This window comes from Eumetopias jubatus, unplaced genomic scaffold (genome assembly GCF_037043125.1).
Source record: "Eumetopias jubatus isolate StellerSeaLion01/CBP00866 unplaced genomic scaffold, mEumJub1_p1.0 scaffold_8, whole genome shotgun sequence".
NCBI classification, from domain to species: Eukaryota; Metazoa; Chordata; class Mammalia; order Carnivora; family Otariidae; genus Eumetopias; species Eumetopias jubatus.
In genome coordinates this window covers 142065653-142087542 of record NW_028274814.1, presented here as the reverse complement: position 1 = coordinate 142087542, position 21890 = coordinate 142065653, and the positions used below count along the sequence as shown (strand labels likewise).

The following is a 21890-nucleotide window of genomic DNA, read 5'->3' as shown; positions in this document are numbered from 1 at the left end:
CCATGTGTTCTGTCCCCCATTCAGATAAGTCCTACTGGACCCACGGCTATGTGCTCATTTCCAAAGAGGTGGGGGACTGTGTCCCTGTGTTCTTGAAGCACATCGCCCACGATGTGTACGTCTGCGGGAAGACCATCAATTTGCTGAAACTCTGCTGCCCCCGGGTGAGGAGAGCCTGCCCTCCCGTCCCTTCTTGTCCTGCTGTTGTTCCCTGTCCCCTGAGACCTGGCCATCTGTCTGTAGTGTGTGGTGACCTCTCATTTCCTCCTGAGTGTCACAGCAGCTCCATCGAGTTTCTGGGAGCTTGTCCAAAGACAGGATGAAAAGCAAAGGCATTTCAGAGGCCGAGGGGCGGTGGGCTCCTTCCCTCTCTCCACGAGGGAAACTGCCCCCGTGGGACAGTTATGGGCCGCATCCGCAGGAAGATGGACCCAGGCTGGTTTAGGGAGTCGTGTCTCGTGGTCTGGAGGGTTGCGGGGGAGGCCTGGCAGCGGCCCACATGCCATCCATGGTGTGAAGCCCTGTAGAGCGGGGAGGCAGGTGGGGCTGCCCAGGCCGGGGCTGGGGAGGGGCCAGGAGGCTCAGCCTGTGGCTGACGGGGTTCCTCCTGTGCTGGGCTGAGAACAGCCTGGAGCTGTCAGGACATGGGGAGGGGCCAGATGCTGGAGAGCTTGAAGGCTGGGGCTCCCTGGGGGAGGGGTGGCCGGCAGTGGGGTCTGTTGTGTGCAGGCTGACCCCGGGCCTGTAGCCCACGCGCCTCCAGTGAGGGAGGCTGAGGAGAGGTCTTCACAGCTTCTGGAGAGTCGCTGGTGGAAGGCAGCCTTGGCCTGGGCAGAGACGCTGCACAACCCATCTGGGATGTCCTTGGAGCCATGCCCCTCCAGTGAATGAATGTTTCTGAGAAAGGGGGCTGTCCCCATGGGTCACCAGGAACAGAGGCAGAGCTGGGCATGGGTCTGCGTGTCACTGGCTCACTTCAGCTTTTCCTTCCTGGTAGCATTACCTCTCCTGGTCCGACGTGCCCGTCCCTCGGATCTCAGTGATTTTCTCCCCCGAGGAGTTGAAGGAGGTCGAGAGGGACTGTGCCATCTACGTGGGGCGGATGGAGAGGGTAGCGCGCCACAGCTCCATCAGCAAGGAGGAGAAGGTGTCGGGCGCTGTGGGCCTGGGGGCTGTCCGTGCACCTCCCTCCCCTCTAAGGGTCTTGGGCCAGTGGGGAGGTTGCCCTGATGTTCTCTGTCGGTAGGGTATCTGGGTGGGGGACGCCCGGTCAGGGCTCTGTCCTCTCTTCTCTGGGGCTGGCTGGGCGGGAGACACGCCCAGTCCTGGGCAGCAGGATGGGAGGTTCCTGCACTTGGTGGCCCCTGTGAGCTCCTCTCCTGCTCGGAAGGGGCCGGCGTACCAGGACCTGAGCTTTGAGTGTTTCGTGTACCCAGGGAGGGGTTTGATGGAAAGCCATTTCTGGCCTGGCCCCCGGGAGGAGACTTGAGAGAACACGTAGGGGTGGATGCGGGGAGGGGGCTGGCCCTCCCTCCCTGTGGGGAAGCCCGCCCCAAGCTCCCGGTCCCCTCCAGGGTGGGTGCACGCAGGCCTGGGGTCTCAGCCTCAAACTGCTTGGAGAGTGTGTTGACTACCTAGGCTTGTTGAGCCAGGGTGCTGCCCCTAGAGGGGCCTGCATGGGGTCCGAGCAGCCCCCACTTTCAGGCCGCCCTAGAGGAGGGGACAGAGAGTTGGGATGTGTTTACAGATGATCTTTTTCAGGAATTACGAATGGAAATTGCAAAACAAGAATTGATTGTCCAGGCCCGGGAAGCAGCGTCCAGAGTCCTGCGAGCGCTCAGCGGTACATGTGGCTCGGGTCACCCTCTGGGGCTCTGGGGTCACCTGCTGCGGGCTTCTCATCACGCCGCCCCCTCCCATCGCAACATAGATCGGCAGACGTCGGAACGCATGGCCTTGGACGCCCGGAAGCGAGAGCAGTTTCAGAGGCTGAAGGAGCAGTTTGTGAAGGACCAAGAGGTAGGTGGTGCGGCCGTTGGGGGGGGCAGGGGGGTGCAGGCTTGTGGAGTCCAGCTCTAACCTGCAAGACCACGTGTGGTGCGTTGTGCAGCGGCGCCGGGCGGCCAGGCAGGAGGCTCTGGATGACGACTTGGGCTATGCGCAGGAGCTCCGCGACAGGGAGAGGAGGCTGAGGGCCCTGGAGGAGCAGCTGGAGAGGAAGGCGAGGTAGGCGGCTGCGGGCGAGGCGGGCACTCTGGGCTGACCCTCCTGGCAGGGTCTGGTGACGGTTGTCTTTTTATTTTGGAGATTTTTTAAGCGTGTGTTAAGCTAGGAAGAGTAGGGGTCCAAACTCCAACGTGCACCTGGGCGGAGTGCGTGTGGCCGTTTTCCCACACTCAGGTGTGCTTCCCTGTCCTCAGAACGTCTTCTCCTGGTTGGTTAGTGTGGACTGGAATCCAGACAAGGCGCGCACACTGGGCTTGCCTCCCCCGCCTCTCCGTCTCTTTGTTTCTTCTAAGTTCAGCAGCTCCTGCCCCTAATTTTTAAACCTGTGATCAGCCCGACCGCTGGACAGACGGGGGCACTTGTCCAGGCCAGCACCCAGCAGGAGGCCGTCTCGGGGCGGTGCCCTCCCCTCCGTCTCCCGTAAGCTGCAGCACAGTCGGGGCCCCCCAGGGGCACCGCGGGGGCGGGCTGCGTCTTCCCGCCTTTGTCGCTCAGGGTCCCAGTAGTCCTGACCTTCCGTACTGTTCTCGGAGGGTGTGTCTCGTGTGTGCGGGTGTGCGCGCGGGTAGATGTTCTTCTGTCCTCCGTAGGGGACAGCGAGGTGTGGGGGCTGCGTCCCTGGTCGGGGGCAGCCAGATGGGAATTAGCCAGTCCAGGTCGGGCCCAGTTCCCTGCTGGCGAGAGGACCAAAACGGCTGGGAGTGACGTGCGGGGACACTTGTGCTGTGCTGGGTCCCCTTTCGCATTTATCCTTCGTTCTCCGGGGTTCGCCCCAGCAGAACAGGAAGGCACCTCTCGTGCGGGGTGCCTAGCAGCCCTGGGCCTCCTGCCTGTCCTCCTGCTTCGGGTCGTGTGGGGGCTCGTTCTGGTATTTGCTCAGCAGACATCTGCTGAGCCCCAGCTAGGTGCCTGCCCGCTGGGGTCCTGGTCTGGTGGGGGCAGAAAGACCTGCCCGGCAAGGCCCCTGCAGGGGCTGTGGGGCCTCACGCAGACCAGCTGCTGGCCTGGGAAGGTGCCGAGGGCCTCTGCTGTGGAGAGCCATGCTAGCCCACGGGGCGCCAGCTGCACAGAGTTGCGCGACTGTGGCAGCTGGGCCTCTCTGGCTGTGTCTTTAGGCAAGCACTGGTTGACCATTACAGCAAGTTGTCTGCAGAAGCAGCTCGTCGAGAGCAGAAGGCACTGTGGAAAATCCAGAGGCACCGATTGGCAAGTGCACGGCTTCGTTTCCTCGTAGAAGATCAGAAGCTCATTCAGGTATCACCATGGTTTCTGATGGGAGCTCTTCCCCTGGGCTTCGGGGGTCTCGGAGCCCGAGAGTACACGCAGACCTGGGTTCTGGGAGAGGGCTGGTAACTCAGTGCTCAGGGACGTCGAGACTGGGAGGAGGCCATGCCGCCCTAGGATGACGTGGGCAGTGCTGAGTGCTAGCTCTAGGCCCAGGCCCTTCTCGCCTCAGTGCTGTGGCCCGTGTGGGCAGTCAGGAGCTGTGGCTTCTGTGCGTTGGGTGAGGGTGCGGAAGCTCTGGGTTGGATTGTGTGGGGTTAGGTGCTCACTGTTGCTGCCTGAATTTCAGGGGATGCTGAAGGACGTGTCCGAAGGGAAGGCCCTGGAGCCACTCTCCCTCCTCCCTGCTGCCGGCTCCCAGGTGAGGGGCTGGGGTCAGGATTCAGGGCGCAGAGCATGGGGCTGTGAGCTGGATGCCCCAGGTTTGCGGTGCCCTGGGAGCACAGTGGCTGCTGAGCCTGACTTGGTGCTGGTTGCAGAACTGAGCTTGGGGAACCAACACCCACTTGTGTCTCAGGCTTTGTCTCCGGGCCCCGGGCACTCGGCGGGAGGCAGCAGCTCTGACTCTGGGTATGCAGAACAGCCGCACGTGGTTGCCTGGGATTGCCCGAATGCACGGACGCTGCAGCAGCTCACACCTCCAGCAGCAGGGGCCCGTGGCTCGGGGCTGGTGCACAGGCCAGGGCCGTGCTCTGAGGGCCTCAGCATCCAAGACTTCCTGCCCACAGCTCGGGAGGCCGAGCCACCTGTACCCACTGGTGTGGCCCCTGTCCTGGAGGAGGCGCTGCACACCATCGGCTCAGACCTGCCTCCCTCGGCTCCATCCGAAGTGGTGGGCACAGGGCCTTCTGGGCCACTGGAGTATGATTTCAGAACCATCCTGAGGCCAGCTATAGCCCCCTTGGCTTCCCCAGGGTCCCTGAAGACTGTGGGAGGCGGCTCGAGTAATGAGGGGCAGCAGCTGTGGGGGGACAGTGTCACGCGGCCACAAGGTACAGGTGTCTCAGATAGGCAGGTGGCTCTGCCTCACGCCCACCCCTCTGGGTACACCCTCCCCCAGGACGGGAGTAGCCAGGCCATGGGGCAGCTCCTCGGGCATGTGTCAGAGGGCAGCATTCCCACAGGGGGCTATGCTTCTGGGATGGCCCCCTCGCGGCCACGGTGGAACGTCCACGGACACGTGTCTGACGCCAGCATCAAGGTGGGGGAGAACGTGTGGGATGTGGCCCCCTCGCGGCCACGGTGGAACGTCCACGGACACGTATCTGACGCCAACATCAAGGTGGGGGAGAACGTGTGGGATGTGGCCCCCTCGCAGCCACGGTGGAACGTCCACGGACACGTATCTGACGCCAGCATCAAGGTGGGGGAGAACGTGTGGGATGTGGCCCCCTCGCGGCCACGGTGGAATGTCCACGGACACGTGTCTGACGCCAACATCAAGGTGGGGGAGAACGTGTGGGATGTGGCCCCCTCGCGGCCCCGGTGGAACGTCCACGGACATGTGTCTCAGTCCCATGTGGTACTGGGTGCACTCTCTGGGGAAGGCCAGCCCGATATACCCAGGCCCTGCCAGAGCCCCCCTGACCATGTGTCCCAGTCAGGCCTCAGCTTGGGAGCACAGAGCCCTGTCTGGGAGCACGAGCCACGGCTGCCTGCAGAGACAGCCTCAGACAGCTCCTGTGCTCAGGAGGCTGGCTCCAGGAGTGGGGAGGCGAGTGGCCTCCAGGCTTCGCTGTCTGCAGTGGCTGCATCCCGGGATCTGGGAGATGGTATCCCCGAGGAGCCAGGTCAGTGGGGTCCCTACAGCTGTCCTATCACTGGTGGCACCTGTGGGCCCGGGAGGGATGTGGGCAAGGAGGAAGGGCAAGAAGTCTGCAGCCCTGGAGACTTGGGAGGTATCACCCTGTAGGAGGCACTTGGGCCTGATACCCCCTCCTGCCGCACTTGTGTTGCTCAGGACCAGGGACGAGTGGGGACACTGAGGACCTCTCTCTCGGTCACCCTCCAAGCTCACAGGTGAGGGCAGATGTGGCTAGGGGTCTGGCCTCGCATGGGCAGTGAGGGCTTTGGCCCTCCAGGATGGGGCAGCACGGAGGGGACCCCACCCCACCCTTTCCTTCCTAGGAAGGCGCGGCGGCCCAGGGCAGCCCCAGCCTTGGTGAGGAGGCGGTGGCCGCCCAGCGCTGGGGCCGGGAGCAGGCCTACCTGGCGGGTCTGATAGAGCAGTACCGGCTGGAGCAGTACCCGGACAGCTACGAGGCCATGTGTGAGTGGGCAGCCGCAGCGGTGGGCGGGCGGGCAGAAGCCGGGCCAGTGTGTCCCCGCCTCTTAACAACGGCAATCTGCCATCGTACAGCGGAGCCTCCTGTCGCCCACCTGCTACACCATGGGCTTCCCCGCGCCTTCGCCCTCCCGGAGGACCCCCGGGTCCGGTCAGATGCGGATGAGACCGCGGTGCAGCTGAGCGAGCTGCTGCCCCTGCCCGTGCTCATGAAGCACTCCATCACTGCCCCGCTGGCCGCGCAGTGAGTGCACGCCCCGCCCCCGGAAGGGCCCCGCCCCCACCAGGCCCCGCTCCTGACCCCGCCGCTCCTGACCCCGCCGCTCCTGACCCCGCCGCTCCTGACCCCGCCCCTCCTGCCAGCGTCTCATTAGTGAACAAGGCCGCCGTGGACTACTTCTTCGTGGAGCTGGGCCTGGAGGCGCACTTCGAGGCGCTGCGACACTTCCTGCTCATGGAGGACGGGGAGTTCGCACAGTCGCTCAGCGATCTGCTGTTTGAGAAGGTGACCCCTGGGCGCGGTGCGGGCATGGCTGCGGGGCCGGGGCGCGGTGCCAGGGCTCCCTCGGGACACCTGCGCCCTCTTCTGGCCAGCTGGGGGCGGGGCAGACGCCCGGGGAGCTGCTCAACCCGCTGGTGCTCAACTCCGTGCTCAGCAAGGCCCTGCAGTACAGTCTGCACGGGGACACCCCCTACGCGGACAACCTCTCCTTCGCCCTCAAGTTCCTGCCCGAGACGTTTGCCCCCAACGCCCCGGACGTGCTGAGCTGCCTGGAGCTCAGGTACAAGGTCAGCAGGGCGCCGCCAAGTGGGCGGGCCGGGGGCTCCCCCGCAGGTTATGCTGAGCCCGCTTCCCCGCAGGTCGACTGGCCCCTCAACATCGTGGTCACCGAGGGCTGCCTGAGCAGGTACAGCGGCATCTTCTCCTTCCTGCTGCAGCTGAAGCTGATGATGTGGACGCTCAAGGACATCTGCTTCCACCTCAAGCGCACAGGTGAGGCTTGGCCCAGAGCCCAGGCTTGCCCTCGGCTGGGGCCCGGCTGACCCCTCTGCGCCCCCGCAGCTCTGGTGAGCCACGCGGCTGGCTCCGTGCAGTTCCGCCAGCTGCAGCTGTTCAAGCACGAGATGCAGCACTTTGTCAAGGTCACCCAGGGCTACATCGCCAACCAGATCCTGCATGTCACCTGGTGTGAGTTCCGAGCCCGGCTGGCGCAGGTGGGCGACCTGGAGGAGATCCAGCGTGCGCACGCGGAGTACCTGCACAAGGCTGTCTTCAGGTGAGCCGCTGTGCCTGGGGCTGCTCCCTGGGCACGTGCGGAGGGGGTCAGGTGCCCCTCACCAGCAGCTGCCTGCTCCCCCCCCCCCCCCAGGGGCCTGCTGACAGAGAAGGCTGCGCCCGTCATGAACGTCATCCACAGCATCTTCAGCCTTGTCCTCAAGTTCCGCAGCCAGCTTATCTCCCAGCCCTGGGTCCCGGCTGGTGGCCCCCAGGGTGCAGAGCACCCTAACTTCGCCCTCATGCAGCAGTCCTACAGCACCTTCAAGTACTACTCCCACTTCCTCTTTAAAGGTGCCTGTCCCCCAGGGCCGGGAGGGCTTGGGGACAGCAGGGCAGAGGCCACCGGGTGGGCCTGGCTGAGCGGCACCCCCCCCCCCCCCAGTGGTGACCAAGCTGGTGAACCGGGGCTACCAGCCCCACCTGGAGGACTTCCTGCTGCGCATCAACTTCAACAACTACTATCAGGATGCCTGAGGCCGCGTGACACAGGTGCCTTCCCCCCCCCCCCGGGTCCCCACGATGGCGGGCCAAGGGCAGAGTCACCACACGGAGACGGACCAGGGAAGCTGCTGGTTTATTTGGGGGCCGCATGTCCCCAGTAGGCAGGAGCCAGGCCAGCAAGGTGGGCTGGGGCCACTGTTTCCCCCTCCCCACCCCACCCCAGGCCTGCTTCCCTCTGCTGAGCTCCTGTCCTTGCACAAAGCGGCTTTTATAGGAAGCGCAGTGAGCGTGGGGCTGGGCTGCTGAGTCTACGTCAGACAGAGACGGGTCAGGGCCTGACTGGACGTCTCGGCCGTCATGGAGAGGCAGGGGTGGGGTTGTCCACAGGGTGCGCACCGCCTCAAGGACTCGGTGGGACTCGGGGCCTTGGGGGCTCCACGTGTGGAGGCCTCCAAGGCTGTTACGAGGATCACGTCACGCACAGTTCGGCCGCCCACAGTGGGGGCTTGCTGCTGTAGGAGTGCCCCCCACTGTCTGCCCCGCCAGCCCCCTCGGGCTCAGTGGCCTCCGGGACCTCGGTGGCCTCCCCGTCCCTGTGGTAAGGGGTTTCCAGTAGCTTCAGCACCCGCCGCACCTGGAGAAGGGCCATAGGAGAGGAGTTTTAGGGGCTGCCACTCGCTCCCCGGGCCATCCCCTGCTGCTGGACCCAGGGACGGAGGAGGGACAGGTGTGTGCTTGCCTCTGAGAAGTCTCCGTTCTCGGCAGCCTCGATGGCATTCTGGGCAATGTAGTTCCGCAGGACGTACTTGGGGTTGTTGGCGTGCATGACGCGCGTGTGCTCAGCCTGCCAGGCATCCTTGTCACTGACGCCCTCCCTGTCCTTCTCCAGCCGGGTTCTGGAATCATCCAAGTTCATCTTTCCAGCAGATGCCGCCCCCACACCCCTCCTGCATTTGGTTCCCTGCTTGGGGGGGTCGTCTGCAGCCCCCTCCCAGGGAGAGGGTGACGCGAGCAGTCCGCGCCCGGCCCCCTGGAGCCTCACCTGTACTCCTGGAGCCAGTCAGCCCAGTGGCCCCTGTTCTTGCTCAGCAGCTCAGCCGGGCTCAGCTGCTCCAACCGCGAATGCTGCTCCACACGTTCTAGCTCCTTCGTGACGTTCGCCCGGGTGCCGATGAGTGCGAAGAGCTGAGGGTTGGACTGTGCCAGCATCAGCATCATCGAGAGCTGCCTGTGCAGAGGGGCAGCGTGAGGCGCGTCCCCACCCCTGGCCGTGGGCTGTGTCCTGAGGCCACTGGGCACCTGGAAGACGGCCGTCGGGCGCGGGGGAGGTGGCAGTGGCTTTAGCGGCTCTGCTCTGCCACTGCTGACTGCCCCACGAGGGGGTGACCCGGCCCGACTGGTGAGGCAGCCGTTCACCCCTACTCTGCGGCAGCCCCTCCTGGTCGCAGGACAGCCGAGGGGCAGTGCCCCGGGGGGCAGTGCCGCGGCTGACCTGCGGGCCCCCGGGGTGCATGGGGCACCTGCTTCCCCCCAGGGGAGGTCACTGCTGGCTGCTTCTCCACGGTGGCCACAAGGCTGGGTCCTTCCCCACTTGCAGAAGGGCCTGGGGGTGGGGCAGGGACAGCACCAACACCCCCTTCCCTGGTCCTACTAGCCTGTCCTCCGTCAGCACTCACCACCCTGCGGCACTAAATTCTCTCAAACCACAGTGCTTCCCGTGTCTTACTCTGGGTGTGGGCTCAGACACTGTGTGCTCTTCCCAGTGCGAGGCGGCACAGGAAAGCCTGGTCTGGCTGAGACCTGAGGGCCCCGGGGCTCTTCCTGGGCAGACAAGGGAGCCATTCGGGGAAGCTGCTCCCCAGCTGTGCCACTGGCCTCCCCCAGTGGTGACAACATGCTGTCCTTCCCTCTGACCAGTGGGCCTCAGCGCTGCAGACACGAGGGCCCGACCGCCCCCCTCCCCAGGAGCCTCAGCCAGCTCCCTCTTCTGTTCCCTGGAGTGCTCTGTTCTAAATGGTCCTCTCCTTCTGGAAGCACATTCCCAGAAGTGAGACCTGGGTACCCACCGGGGATCCATCTGGGGTCGGAAGGCAAGCTTCAGCTCCTCTATGGAGGCACACTGTGCAGTCAGCGCGGCCAGGAACTCAGGCAGGCCCAGGGACTCTGGCCCAACTGGGAAGGAGCTCAGCAAGTAGAAGGTGTTTGTGAAGTCGGCCCCTGGAACACGCCACTGCTCAGGGTGCTGGCAGGCAGAGGCAGGGCCCTGCACCTGCCTCCTGCACCACCATCCACGCCGAGTGTAGATGCCTTGCCAGGCCCAGGGGCTCCCGACCCCTCCCCTCCAGCTTCCTCAACAGCCCCCACCCACCTGCCACCCAGCTCGACCACCACTCCAAGCCCCCGTTCCTTCATCCATGAATCAGGTAAATATGGCACAGGCACCAAGGTCAGCCCCTGGCCACCCCCACTGTGGTCATAGTCCCCACTGCCTATTTGAGCTGCAGAGCGTCAAGGACAAGTCCCTGAAACACTTCCAAACAAACAGGGCACAACACAGAATAGATGCGGGGAGGTCCTTGTCCTGACTTGTTATAACAGTCACCGTAACCCCGGGAGAACGTCCCAGGAAGAGACACAAAAGGGAAACGAGAAGGGACCAGAACAGAGACACAAAAGCAAGAATGGAGGAGATAAGGGATGAAAAACAGCAGAGCACACAGACAACAAATAGCGAAACGACAGAAATCCTCATCAGTAATGACTTTAAATGGATTCATCTCCAAATGAGACTGGCAGCTTGAACTAAAGTGCTTCCACCTTGTCGAGCCTAAAGGGAAAGGACAAAAAGTATCCCAAGCAGACGGTAACCTGCAGAGCGGGGCCAGCCCTACCACTGTCAGCAAGAGACCTGCAAACGACAAGGACTTTATGTGTCGAACAGCCTGTTCATCAAGAAGATGGCACGGTTACAAACATACAAACCAAACATTTGTAAAACGGGAGGAGAAAGAGAACAGTTCCCAGTAGGAGCCGGAGGCTTCAGCGCCCCACTCTGGATACTGGATGGAACGTCCGCACGGCCGACCAGTGAGGGCACGGGGAGCTTGAACGCTGTCAGGCTGCTCCATCGGACAGACGTCGGTCTTCTCAAGTGCACATGGACAGACCACTTGTTCAGCCATAAAGCAAGTCAATGTGCTTAAAAAGACTGGTATCTTCTCCAACCACAGTGGAATGAAGACAGAAATCACAAACAGAAGGAAAACTGTAAAATCCCCAGATACTGTGAAAATTAGCCAATGGGTCCAAAAAGAAATCACAAGGGAAATCAGAAAATACGTAGAGGCAGGAAAATGTGGAAACACCAATACTGAAATTTATAGGATGCCACAAAAGCGGTGGTCAGAGAGAATTTTATGGTGCTAATTACCTACGTTAGGAGAGCAGACCTCTTTTATCCACCCCCCCCCAAAAAGAAATTTGCAACTGTGTGGTGACGGAAGGCGACGGTTTTGCAATCTCTACAAATAGTGAATCACATACCCCTGACACCGTTACATATCTGTTAAATCTCAAAGGGAAAAAAGCCTCAAACGAGTAACTTAATCTTATACCTAAGGAACTAGAAAGAAAACAAAGTAAGACTTAGGCTAGCCGGAAGGCAGGAAATCGAGGGTAGAGCAGAGATAAACGAAATAGAGAACAAAAATGAAGTGAAAACAACTAAAACCAAGAGTTAGCTCGTTCTTTGAAAAGATCAACAAGACTGACAAACTTTTAGCTACTGCCCCGTAACTAAAATCAGAAATGAAAGTGGGGCTGTGCCTATGGACCACAGAGGAAGAGCACTCGAAGAGAAGACTGAATTCCACCCTGATACATCAGATACGGAGATGACACAGAAATATTCCTAGAAACACCACCTACCAAAGTGGACTCGGAAGAAGTAGAAAATCAGAGTAGCCTTATAACAAGCAAGGAGACTGAATGGGCCATCAGAACCCTCCCAAAAAAGACAACGGTAGGACCAGATAGCTTCACTGGTGAGTTCTACCCAATATCGAAGAATTATCACCAGTCCTTCTCAAACTTCCAAAAAACAGGAGAGAACATTTCCTAACTCAGCATTGCCTGGATACCCAAGCCAAAGAGCCCACAGAGCAGCATCCCAGTCAGGACAGTAGGGGCCTCTGGTGGGGTCCGTGCCCTCGCTCCCTCTCGGCTCTCTGCCAGGGAAGGAGGCCCTCACCAGCAGCCTGACCACACCACACCCTGACCTCCGACCCCCAGCCTTCAGAACTGTGAGAAGTCAGCGTCTGCTGGGCAAGCTGCCGCGCTCTGGTTTTTTTATGGCGGTTTAACTTGACTAAGGACACGAAGCGAGGAGGGGCACGAGCACGTGCTCGTCTCAGCTGATGCAAAATGGCCAAAACACTCAAGCTAGGAATAGAAGGAAACTTCGATTTCGTGAAAGCCGTATCTGAAAAAGCCACAGCCTGGTGAAAGAGGTGGCGGCCCCTAAGAGCAGGAGCGACCGGTGGCTGCGCACGCAGCCGCCTCGGGGTCACCACAGTGCTGGAAGCTCCCGCCACAGCGGTCGGCAGCTCCGTGTCAGATCCGCAAGTCCGCTCTGCCGTGCAGGCCCAAAAGAACTGAAAGCAGGGGCTCAAGCAGATGTCTGCACATCTGTCTTCCTGGCGCTGTTGTCCACAACCGCCCGAAGGGAAAAACCACCAGCGTGCATCCATCGTTGACGGAAGAGCCAAGTGTGGTCCGTCCACACAAGGGCCTAGAATGTGGACACTGGCTTCACCATCGTGGACCCTGAGGACACTGTCCTCAGCACCGTCAGCTGTCAGGACGAATCCTGCACGGGCCCATTTCACAGGGGGTCCCTGCAGGAGTCTGATCCGGAGACAGAGAGTAGACCGGGGGCGCCAGGGGCACAGGAGGAGGAGGAAATGACAGGGTGTCCGTGTGGGGAGACGGAGGGGGCTGATGGGTGCACGGCGGGGTGAATGTGCTTAGTGCCCCCAAAGAGCGCACCTCATGGTAAAATGGTCAAGTTTATGTTGTGTCTATTTCACCGAAACGAAAACGCCGGGCCACCAGTGTGGCACAGACCCCCTAGCCACACTCACCAGTCAGGTGCATGGTCTCCAGGAGCTTGGCCACCAGTGCTCCGTCCTCGTCCAGCTCGGCGTGCACCAGGCCCAGCTTCCTGCGCATCTTCTGCAGGTAGTGCTGGCGGAACTCCGGGTCGAACTCCTCGGCCAGGATGGCCTCGCCCCGCTCACGGGGCAGCTCGGGCTCCAGGGCCTCCACCAGCTTCTGCAGGTTCCACTTGCAAACTTCGGGCTGTTTGCTGTACGCATAGCGTCCAGCGTTGTCGGATGCGTTGCACACGTGGTCAGGGTCATACCTGCCACACGGGGTGAGGGGAGCCAGCAAGGGGATGAGGCAGGGCCTGGGGTGCCCAGAGGCTACGTCCATGTGGCCACTGCCCTCCTGCCCTGCCTCGCAGGGGCCCAACTCTGACAGGTGCAGGTCCAGGCGCCGCAGCTGACTCCTACTCGCTCAGTCGGCAGGGGGGCGGAGCTGCCTCAGCCCACTGCCCCTGGCCGGCCACGTCCCTCCTTCCTGCTCGCTGCCTGTTCCCGCCCTGGCCCCTTGAGTCCATTCCCAATCCGGGAATGGAGGGACCCTCTGAAAATGCCGCTCTGCTCCAAACCTTCCAGGGGATTTCTGCTGCTGGGAAGGGCTGACCAGGCATTTCCAACCAAATATCGAGGACAGCTGGTCCCTCCCCAGTGGTCCCTGTGCCATGGGCACCCACATGCTGGCCCCGGGCTGCTCACCTGTCCAGGAAGCCGAAGGGCCCGTAGTCGATGGTGAGCCCCACAATGCTCATGTTGTCTGTGTTGAGCACGCCGTGGCAGAAGCCCACACACTGCCACTCGGCCACCATCCGGGCCGTGCGACGGGTCACCTGCGGCATGACAGGGTGCAGGTTGCCGCCTGCCCCCTCCCTCCCTGAGGACAGCTCTGCTCCCAGGGACTTCTTCGGGTTTGCCCTCTCAGCGCACACTCAGCAGCGGGGGCGAACACGGAAGGACGTGTAAGAAGGAAAAGCGCTTTGGATGAGTGCACACGTGTAGGCTCTAATTTCCACTTAGGCCATCTGTCTCTTTGATATACTAATTTTGGCTTTTACCCATGAAACCAAAAATATCAGGGAGCCTTGACTATCCCCACGACTCAGGCCCAGGAGGATAACCGTGTGGAAACAGGGAAGTCACACGAGCCGGCAAAGCCTGCCCTGGGTCCAGGCTGCTGTGCCCGGGGCCCCACCGTGACCGTCCGCATCTCCCCCCGGAAGCGGAGTCCTTCCCCCCGCAGTTCTCCTGCTGGGCCTGGCGGGGGCACACAGCCCCACCAATGCCACAGAAACAAAGTGATCCTTGGGTTTGTCCCAGGGCCCCTGACCCTCAACGCAGCATTCCCAGAAGTCAGTCCTGCTCAGAGTCAACGAGGGGGGACAGGCTTTGGGACAGGGGAACGACTCAGAGAACCTTGTCCACCGTCCAGCAGACCGTGTCTCATCAGCAGGCGGGACGCAGGGAGGGCTGCTATGCAGCCCCGCCTACCTCCCGGAAGAAAGCGGCATTCCTCTGCACGCGGTCATCCGCGTGCGCGGCCTGGATCTCAGGATAAAACGTGCTGATCACATAGTCAAGCATCTGGACTCGGATGTCGTTTCTCCCCACACTGGGCCCCTCGCGCCCTGTGTGCTCATCTGCGGACTTGAAAATCTCAAAGGATCCGAACCTGGAGGAAATACCCATCATTTTAACAGGTTAAACAGGGCTCTAGCCCCTTGTGAAAAACAGAAGTCTGGCTGCTAGGCCTTGTAGCCTCTAGCGGTAAGAACACCCTGATTAAAACAAAACCAACAAAAACATAACTAGTCTTTTGGTGATACAGACAGACCCATTCTGCCCTTGGTTAGCTCCCACGCACGCCGGATACGTGTGGGGGGCCCAGGAAGGCACGGCTGCCTCTGGGGACCAGCAGGGCTCTGTGCTCACCCCCAGGTCAAGGAGCACGGCGGTGACTGGCGTCCTGCGGTCAGGTGACAAGCAGGGTCAGCTCTATGACCGCGTGGTCGTGTCACCCAGAGGACGTGAGGCGGTGTCTGGAGACACTTCTGGTCGCCACGACTAGCATTACAGCCAGCAGGCCCAGGGTGACCCCCAGCCCCCCAGGTTACTCTGGTCGAACTGCCAGGAGTGCTGCTCAGGGAAGCAGCCCTGGGTCTCCTGGGGGAGGTGGATGCAACCGCCCTGGCTCCTCCAGCTCCCAGACGACAAAAGAAAAAGCCAGGTGCTGAGCCTTAGGCACCGTGGGAATGGCCCTGACACACAGGGTCCACCTGGCTCCACAGGAGGGAGGACCAGAGGGAGTCACAGCTGCTTCCTGACGACCATGGGTTCGGGCCATCAGAACCGTGTGATGCCAGACAGCATGGTGACATCAGGGAGGGACCAGAAAGGGTGGCAGCTGATGACCGGGCTGGAGCAAGGGTGGCCACGGCGGATGGGGGCACAGCACGCGTGGAGTCGCCTCTTCTTCACAGTGACGGAACGAGGCCACTTTCTGGGTGACTTTCATGTCCTTCCTGGTCCTAAACTCCAAGTGAACAGCTCTGCACATGCCCCTTCCCAGAGCCCCACCTCTGGGCAGCCCCTCTTCTGCTGGCCCCAGGCCCTGTCCCCCTTCACTCAAGCCAGCCATGCACCCGCGACACGGGCCACCTCTCTGCCACCACCTCCCTTCTGGGGGCAACAGGTGCCTGAACAGCCATCCACACGCAGAACAGGACTCCCGGCCCAGGAAATGTCCGGTGCCTTTTGCCCATTAAACCCCCCTCCCTCCCTGCAGGCGCCCAGCATCTATTTCGTGGCCATCTGGTGCTGCTCGGGACTGGCCATGGGATGGGTTCCCCACACGTGTCCCTGTGGGGCGTTCCCTCCACCAGCCTTGTCATCTGTCTCCGCACAATGACAGCCCGAAGGGACCCCAGCATTACCTTAGAAAAGTGGAAGCTATACGCAGCACAACCGTGCACTTCTCATATTTTGGATTACCGTCATAGAACACGTCTCGAACGACTGTGGACTGGGATGTGACGCAGGCCCCGGCCCGCGTGGTGGGGATGCCCAGATGGAACATGGCTTCGCTGCACAGGAACTCGCGGATGCTCGACCGCAGGACTTTGCGGCCGTCGGCCTGTCTGAAATCAAACACACAGGTCGTTGTGCCATCAGGGTGTCCGTTCAACAGGCAGCAAATGGGAGGGACTGAAAGACAGCATTCTAAGGGCTTTTTAAAAATCATTCCCCGACAGCTGTAACATCACTGTAAAAGGCCTCTGTTTTAGAGAATACCTGATACGGATGGGCCCCTAACATTGCCCCAGATGTGGCAGCCACGGCACCAGGTGCCTGGCCTGCAGCTGGGACAGCGAGGCTGCATCAGGCCTCTGCAACAGGACCCAGCCAGCAGGGAGTGTAACTCACTCCCTTGTAAGCCTGAAGTTCTGTTATGAGTTTACAAGAACACTCTTACAGTAAGGATGAAGGATCTCAGGCGTGCCCCCCCCCCCCCCCGCCGCCGTCTTTTCAGAACTTGATAGCTCATTTCTCTCTTTTTTTTAAATATTATTTACTTATTTGACGGAGTACAGGTAGGGGGAGCGGCAGGCAGAGGGAGAGGGAGAAGCAGACTCCCCGCTGAGCAGGGAGCCCGATGTGGGGCTTGATCCCAGGACCCCTAGATCATGGCCTGAGCCGAAGGCAGACGCTTAACCAACTGAGCCACCCAGGCGCCCCAATAGCTCGTTTCTCTTTTAGTGCCGAACAATATTCCATTGTCTGGATGTACCACACTTAATGTTGGTTGCTTCCAAGCTCTGGCAATTATGAATAAAATTGCTACAAACATCTGTGTGCAGGGTTTTTGTGTGGACAGAGATCTTCAAGTCTTTTGGGTAAACAGCAAGGAGCACAACTGCTGGATCATCTGGTAAGAGTATGCTGACTTTTGTTACGAAACTGCCAAATTGTCTTCTGCACCATTCTGCAAGCCCACCGTCAGTGAGTGCACGTTCCTGCTGCTGCACATCCCCACCGGCATTTGGTGGTGTCAGTGCTCTGGATCTGGCCATTCTGATAGGTGTGCAGTGGTGTCTCACCGTCGTCTGGATCTGCATGTCCCTGATGACATATGATGTTGAGCACCTTTTCATGTGCTTATTTTCCATCTCTAGCTCTTCTTTGGTGACATGTCTGTTCAGGTCTTTAGCCCATCTTAAGATTTTATTTCTTTGAGAGACAGCGAGCTAGAGAGCACAAGCAGGGAAGCAGCAGCAGGCTGGCCAAGCAGGGAGCCTGACACGGGGCTTGACCCCAGGACCCCGGGGTCATGACCTGACCTTTAACCCATTTTAAAGTCTTTGTTTTTGTTTTCTTATAGTCTGAGTTTTCAGAGTTCTTTGTATACTTTGTATACTCAAAGTATACTTTGTATATCAGGTGTGTCTTTTACAAATATTTCCTCCAAATCTGTGGCTTTTCTTTTCATTGTCTTGATATTGTCTTTTGTAGAGCACAAGTTTCGACTTCAACGGAGTCCAGCTTCAGTAATCTCTTTCATGGAACTTGCCTTTGGTGTTGTGTCTAAAAAATCACGTCCAAACCTGAGGGCCTCTGGATTTTCTATTTTATCTTATAGGAGTTTTATAGTTTTGTCTATGGTCCCTTTTGAGTTAATTCTTGTGAAGGGTCTAAGGTCTGTGTCTAGATACATTTTTTGGTGTGTACATGTCCAGTTGTTTCAGCACCAGCCATCTGTTCAAACAACTATCTTTGCTCCATTAGATTGTCTTTGCTCCTTTGTCATAAATGACTACATTTATGGAGGTCTATCCATTGATCTGTTCTTTCACCAACACTGCACTTTCTTGATTACTATAGTTTTACAGTAAGGCTTGAAGTCAGGTAGTGTCAGTCCTCCAACTTTGCTGTTCTTCAATATGATGTTGCTTATTGTAGGTTTTCTGACTCTCCACATAAACTTTAGAATCACATTATCAGTACCTACAACATAACCTGCTGAAATTTGATTGGGATTGTATTTTTTAAAAAGATTTTATTTATTCATTTGAGAGAAGAAAGAGAACACAAGCAGGGAGAAGGGGCAGAGCGAGAAGCAGGCTCCCCGCAGAGCAGGGAGCCCGATGCGGGACTTGATCCCAGGACCCTGAGATCATGACCGGAGCCGAAGGCAGACGCTTACCTGACTGAGCCACCCAGGCGCCTTGACTAGGATCATACTGAATCTACAAGTCAAACTGGGAAGAACCGACATCCTGACAAGATTCAGTCTTCTCATTCATGGACATGTGATATATCTTTCCATCTGTTTAGTCCTTCCTTGATAAATCTCTTAGCAGTTTTGTAGTTTTCTTCATAAAGGTCTTAGGTACAAATACATATTTTGTTAGATTTATACCTAAGTATTTCATTTTGAGGGGTAATAATGTAATCAGTATTGTTTTTAATTTCAAATTCCAATTGCTCATTGCTCGTACATAGTAAAGTGACTGACTCGTATGGTAACTTTGTATCCTTCAACCTTGCTTATTAGTTCACGTTTTTGGTCAGATCTTTGAGATTTTCTACATAGATGTTCATCTGCAAACAAAGACAGTTTTCTTTCATCTCAATCTGTGTACCTTTAATTTCCTTTTCTTGTCTTATTGCATTAGCTAGGACTTCCAGTATGATGTTGAAAGGCAATGGTGGGGGAAACATCTTTACCTTGTTTCCGATCTCAGTGGGAGGGCTTCCAGGCTCTCATCACTAAGTAGAAGTTAGCTGTAGGTTTTCTGGAGATATTCTTTATCAATCTGAGGAAGTTCTTCTCTTCCTAGTTTACTGAGTTTTTACCATGAATGGGAGCTCAATTTCATCAAATGCTATTACTGTATATGTGCTGCATGCCCTGATGTGGTGGTCATGGTGCTCGGGGTTCTGCAAGCCCCCATTGTGTGGAGACACATCTAGGTCTCCGGCCTCGCCTTGCCTGAGTATGTCTCATCCCTCTGGAAACCAGACCTGGCAGTCACCCCAGGGCCACTGCGTCAGCCTCTGGCCAGTGTGACAGCTGCAATCCACTCACCTCCTTCTAGTCCACGAGAGGAACTGTGACAAGGAAACCTGTCCTCAAATGTCAATCCACCCCTCCCTGGTCCTGGGAATCACCTCTTACCCAGCTAGATTTCATGTTCAGCAGGAAGCCAGCACAGCTCAATTTAATCTTGAATCTGGTAAAAATGGTCCTGAAAATCAGCAGCCTGTCCTTCTTGCCCAAGGCAAGGTTCCCAAAGCAAAAGCTAGAATTGGACAATTACACAGCAAGGATAAAGGGCCTCTCTGCACCCACAGAGCCAACAGGACCCACGACACAGTCCCGTCTCCAGCACACCCATGTCTATTCCCAGCCGCGCTGCTGGGATGGACCCAGCTGAGGACAAGCTCTTTCGTACCTGCCAGGAGAGGCATGTCCTGAAATCTCAACCCCCTCGGCAGGCAGGAGGCATGGGCGAGAAGTCACCTGCCCACCACCCAAAGCCCACATCTGGGTACTACCCCAGCCAGGAGTTGGCCTTAAGCCACACAAAGCCACTTTGGATGTTAAGCCTCAAGTCATGCTGAGGCTGGGGAACCTAGGACATGTTGGGGAGTGGGTGCTAACCTGAGTAAAGGTTAAATGACCCCTTTATTTTATTTTATTTATTTATTTTTAAAGATTTATTTATTTATTTTGAGAGAGTGAGAATGAGAGAGAGAGAGATAGTACATGAAAGGGGGGAGAGAAGCAGGCTCCTTGCTGAGCAGGGAGCCCGATGCGGGACTCGATCCTGGGACTCCAGGATCATGACCTGAGCCGAAGGCAGTCGCTTAACCGACTGAGCCACCCAGGCGCCCCATGACCCCTCTATTTTAAAGAAAAATTTTCTAGCAGACCTCAAGTCTAGAAACATGGAACTTAACACTCAAGTCTTCAAATAGAATAGATATCCCATAGCAGATTACTCTCACAAAAAGGTTTGTCTTTATGACTGGCAAGAATAAATTACCCAACTGAATATATAAAATTTAAAGATGCTCAAAGAATGAGCAGGCCCCAAGGTGAGAAGCATTTACATATCATTTCAAGGGGCAGGAACTCTCCCATTAGTCACTGGTGCAGACAACCCTGAGCAGGTTGTTGGTGGGGCGCGGCAGTGGTGCTAGGCTGAATTCAGGAGACTTCCAGAGACAGAAAGGTTTGGAGACTGGGTGATGAGGAAGAACGAGTTATTCTGGGGGTCAGAGATGGAGCCGCTGGGAGGCAGGCAGGGGGTGCAGGATGCGTCAGATCCTGGAGGGAGAGGAGGGGAGGGCACAGGGAAGTGGCCAGAGAAGACACATGCCCTCAGGATTTCTTTGAACGGAAAATGACAACTCAGGTGTAACTTTTTTAGCCATTCAACAAGCATTTAACAAATACGGACTAAATGCACCCGCTGTTTAGTGGAAAAGAGCAGAACGGACGATCAGCACGATCAGCACTGTTCGTATGTAAGAGGCAGGACAGCTCTGAGAGCCCCCTGCCGGCTGGGTCAGGCTGTCCGGATCTGGACCCAGGTCCTGGCCCACAAGTGCTCAGAAGCCTGTGCCTGGGAGAATGACCACTGGGGGCATCGGATCTGAGGGGGGTCTTGTCCCTGTCCAGGGCACCGGCCACACACTGGGCCTCTGTGGGTGGACACACAGATGCTATGCTGGAGAGGACAAATCACCCTGCCTCCCGCGAGCACTGGTGGCTAGGCTGGGCAAGCGGTAAACACCCGTGTCACACGCAGAACTGATTCCAAAGTCCTTGTGTTGTTTATGAGAACGGGACGGAGCAGCTGCTAGTGCTGCGGGACCAGGGCGGGAGTGCAGCGGGATCCCTCCCCGAGCCGGCCAGAGGGGACAAGGGCACTTGGCAGCAGCACTGCAGCCGGGGCGGAGGCTCTGCAGCCACAGCCCCTCCTTCGGCCCTCTCCCTCTGACCTCAGGGCCTTTGCACAAGCTGTTCCCGTCGCCAGGATACTGGGGCCCCCTCCCCCGGTCTATGTCCCGAGATCAAACTTCCCGTTACATCTCACCCCCAGCTAGGAAGGAAAACTGCGGGACTGAGCACGCCCCCCACCCCACACACTGGAGAGGGCGTGCGGGGCCCCTCCGAGGGTCAGCCCCTTCCGGCCCCCAGCCACCCGCCCGGGCCCACCTGGAGAAGGGCGTGGGGCCGGCTCCCTTGAGCTGCAGCTCCCAGCGCTCGCCGGCGGCCGTGCACACCTCGCCCAGGTACATGGCGGCGCCGTCGCCCAGCTGCCCCGCGAACTGGCCAAACTGGTGGCCGCAGTAGCAGTGCGCGGCGGGCTCGGCGCCCGGCAGCAGCGCGTTGCCGCTGAAGAAGAGCGCGGCCTCGGCCTCGCGCGCCTCGCGGGCGGCGGCGTCGGCGGGCGGCGCGCCCAGGCCCAGCAGCGCCAGCGCGGGCTCCGACAGCGCCACGAGGCGCGGCTGGCGCAGCGGCGCGGGCCGCACGCGGCTGAAGCAGGCCCCCGGCACGGGCCTCGGCGAGGACGGGGCGCCCTCGGGACCGGGCGGCGGCGTCTCCACGGGCAGCGCGCGCAGGGCGCGGTTGTCGAAGCGCAGCCCCGCCAGCCAGCGGGGCGCCGGCTCCATGGCAGCGCCGCGGGCAGCGGCCGAGGCGGAGCAGGGCGCGTGCGGCGGACGGTGGCCCAGCGGCGGCGACCGGGCACGGGCGGCCGCGAGCAAGGCCCTCACGGCAGCCCCGAACGCGGCCATCCGCGGCGCCGCTGCGGCGGAAGCCCCGCTGCCCCGACCGGAAGCCCCGGCACGCGTGCCCAGTCGCCCAATCGCCTGCGGTGCTGTCTGCTCGTGCGCCTGCGCGGGCCGCGCCCGCGAAAGGCTGACTCTGATTGGCCGCGCCGTGCGTCTGTCCGCTCCTGCGCTTCGGCCCCGCCGCAGCCAGGGCGGGGAAGGAGGACTTGTCCCCCTGCGACCCGTCCGCTTCCGCGGGCCTGCGGCTGGCCGAGTGCTGAAGCGGACCGGGGAGCGGGGGAACCGGGTCGTCTAGAATGACTGGCCTGCGTAACGAGCCAGCAGGTGCCTGGAGGTCCGACCCGGGAAAGACCGGACAGTCGGGGCTGAGAGCTCCGAGTGGGGTGACCGTGCTCAGTGACGTCCCTGGTAGACCAGC

General features: G+C 59.4%; 2 protein-coding genes across 6 annotated transcripts in view; one reads left to right on the top strand and one right to left on the bottom strand.

Moving 5' to 3' along the window:
• The window catches only part of TUBGCP6 (tubulin gamma complex component 6), a 40412-nt gene extending 31885 nt beyond the window's left edge, over positions 1 to 8527 (top strand). Inside the window, exons 9-26 of one of the 4 annotated variants that reach the window (XM_088025419.1) lie at positions 25 to 164; positions 998 to 1147; positions 1762 to 1843; positions 1931 to 2019; positions 2111 to 2226; positions 3342 to 3480; positions 3800 to 3871; positions 4028 to 5300; positions 5471 to 5529; positions 5638 to 5779; positions 5870 to 6038; positions 6158 to 6299; positions 6389 to 6583; positions 6656 to 6788; positions 6858 to 7071; positions 7165 to 7364; positions 7456 to 7562; positions 8442 to 8527. In XM_088025419.1, the coding sequence (XP_087881545.1) occupies positions 25 to 164; positions 998 to 1147; positions 1762 to 1843; positions 1931 to 2019; positions 2111 to 2226; positions 3342 to 3480; positions 3800 to 3871; positions 4028 to 5300; positions 5471 to 5529; positions 5638 to 5779; positions 5870 to 6038; positions 6158 to 6299; positions 6389 to 6583; positions 6656 to 6788; positions 6858 to 7071; positions 7165 to 7364; positions 7456 to 7547 (3407 nt within the window). In that variant the 3' untranslated portion in view covers positions 7548 to 7562; positions 8442 to 8527. Of the gene's footprint in view, positions 1 to 24; positions 165 to 997; positions 1148 to 1761; positions 1844 to 1930; positions 2020 to 2110; positions 2227 to 3341; positions 3481 to 3799; positions 3872 to 4027; positions 5301 to 5470; positions 5530 to 5637; positions 5780 to 5869; positions 6039 to 6157; positions 6300 to 6388; positions 6584 to 6655; positions 6789 to 6857; positions 7072 to 7164; positions 7365 to 7455; positions 7563 to 8403 lie in introns of those variants that run through there. The other 3 variants (XM_088025420.1, XM_088025418.1, XM_088025421.1) reach the window with 3 other exon arrangements.
• SELENOO (selenoprotein O) lies at positions 7629 to 21485 on the bottom strand. 2 transcript variants are annotated; one of them, XM_028115698.1, is made up of 9 exons: positions 20895 to 21485; positions 15604 to 15807; positions 14162 to 14342; positions 13373 to 13503; positions 12656 to 12936; positions 9581 to 9731; positions 8557 to 8742; positions 8254 to 8410; positions 7629 to 8148 (listed from the first exon to the last, which is right to left on the bottom strand). In XM_028115698.1, exons 1-9 carry the CDS (start codon positions 21473 to 21475, stop codon positions 7975 to 7977), a joined length of 2046 nt encoding a protein of 681 aa, XP_027971499.1. In that variant the 5' UTR covers positions 21476 to 21485; the 3' UTR covers positions 7629 to 7974. The 2 variants fall into 2 exon arrangements, with proteins under 2 accessions (XP_027971499.1, XP_087881550.1); XM_088025424.1 differs by lacking the exons at positions 7629 to 8148; positions 8254 to 8410; positions 8557 to 8742; positions 9581 to 9731 and adding an exon at positions 10440 to 12303.
• Positions 21486 to 21890: the final 405 nt, after the last annotated feature.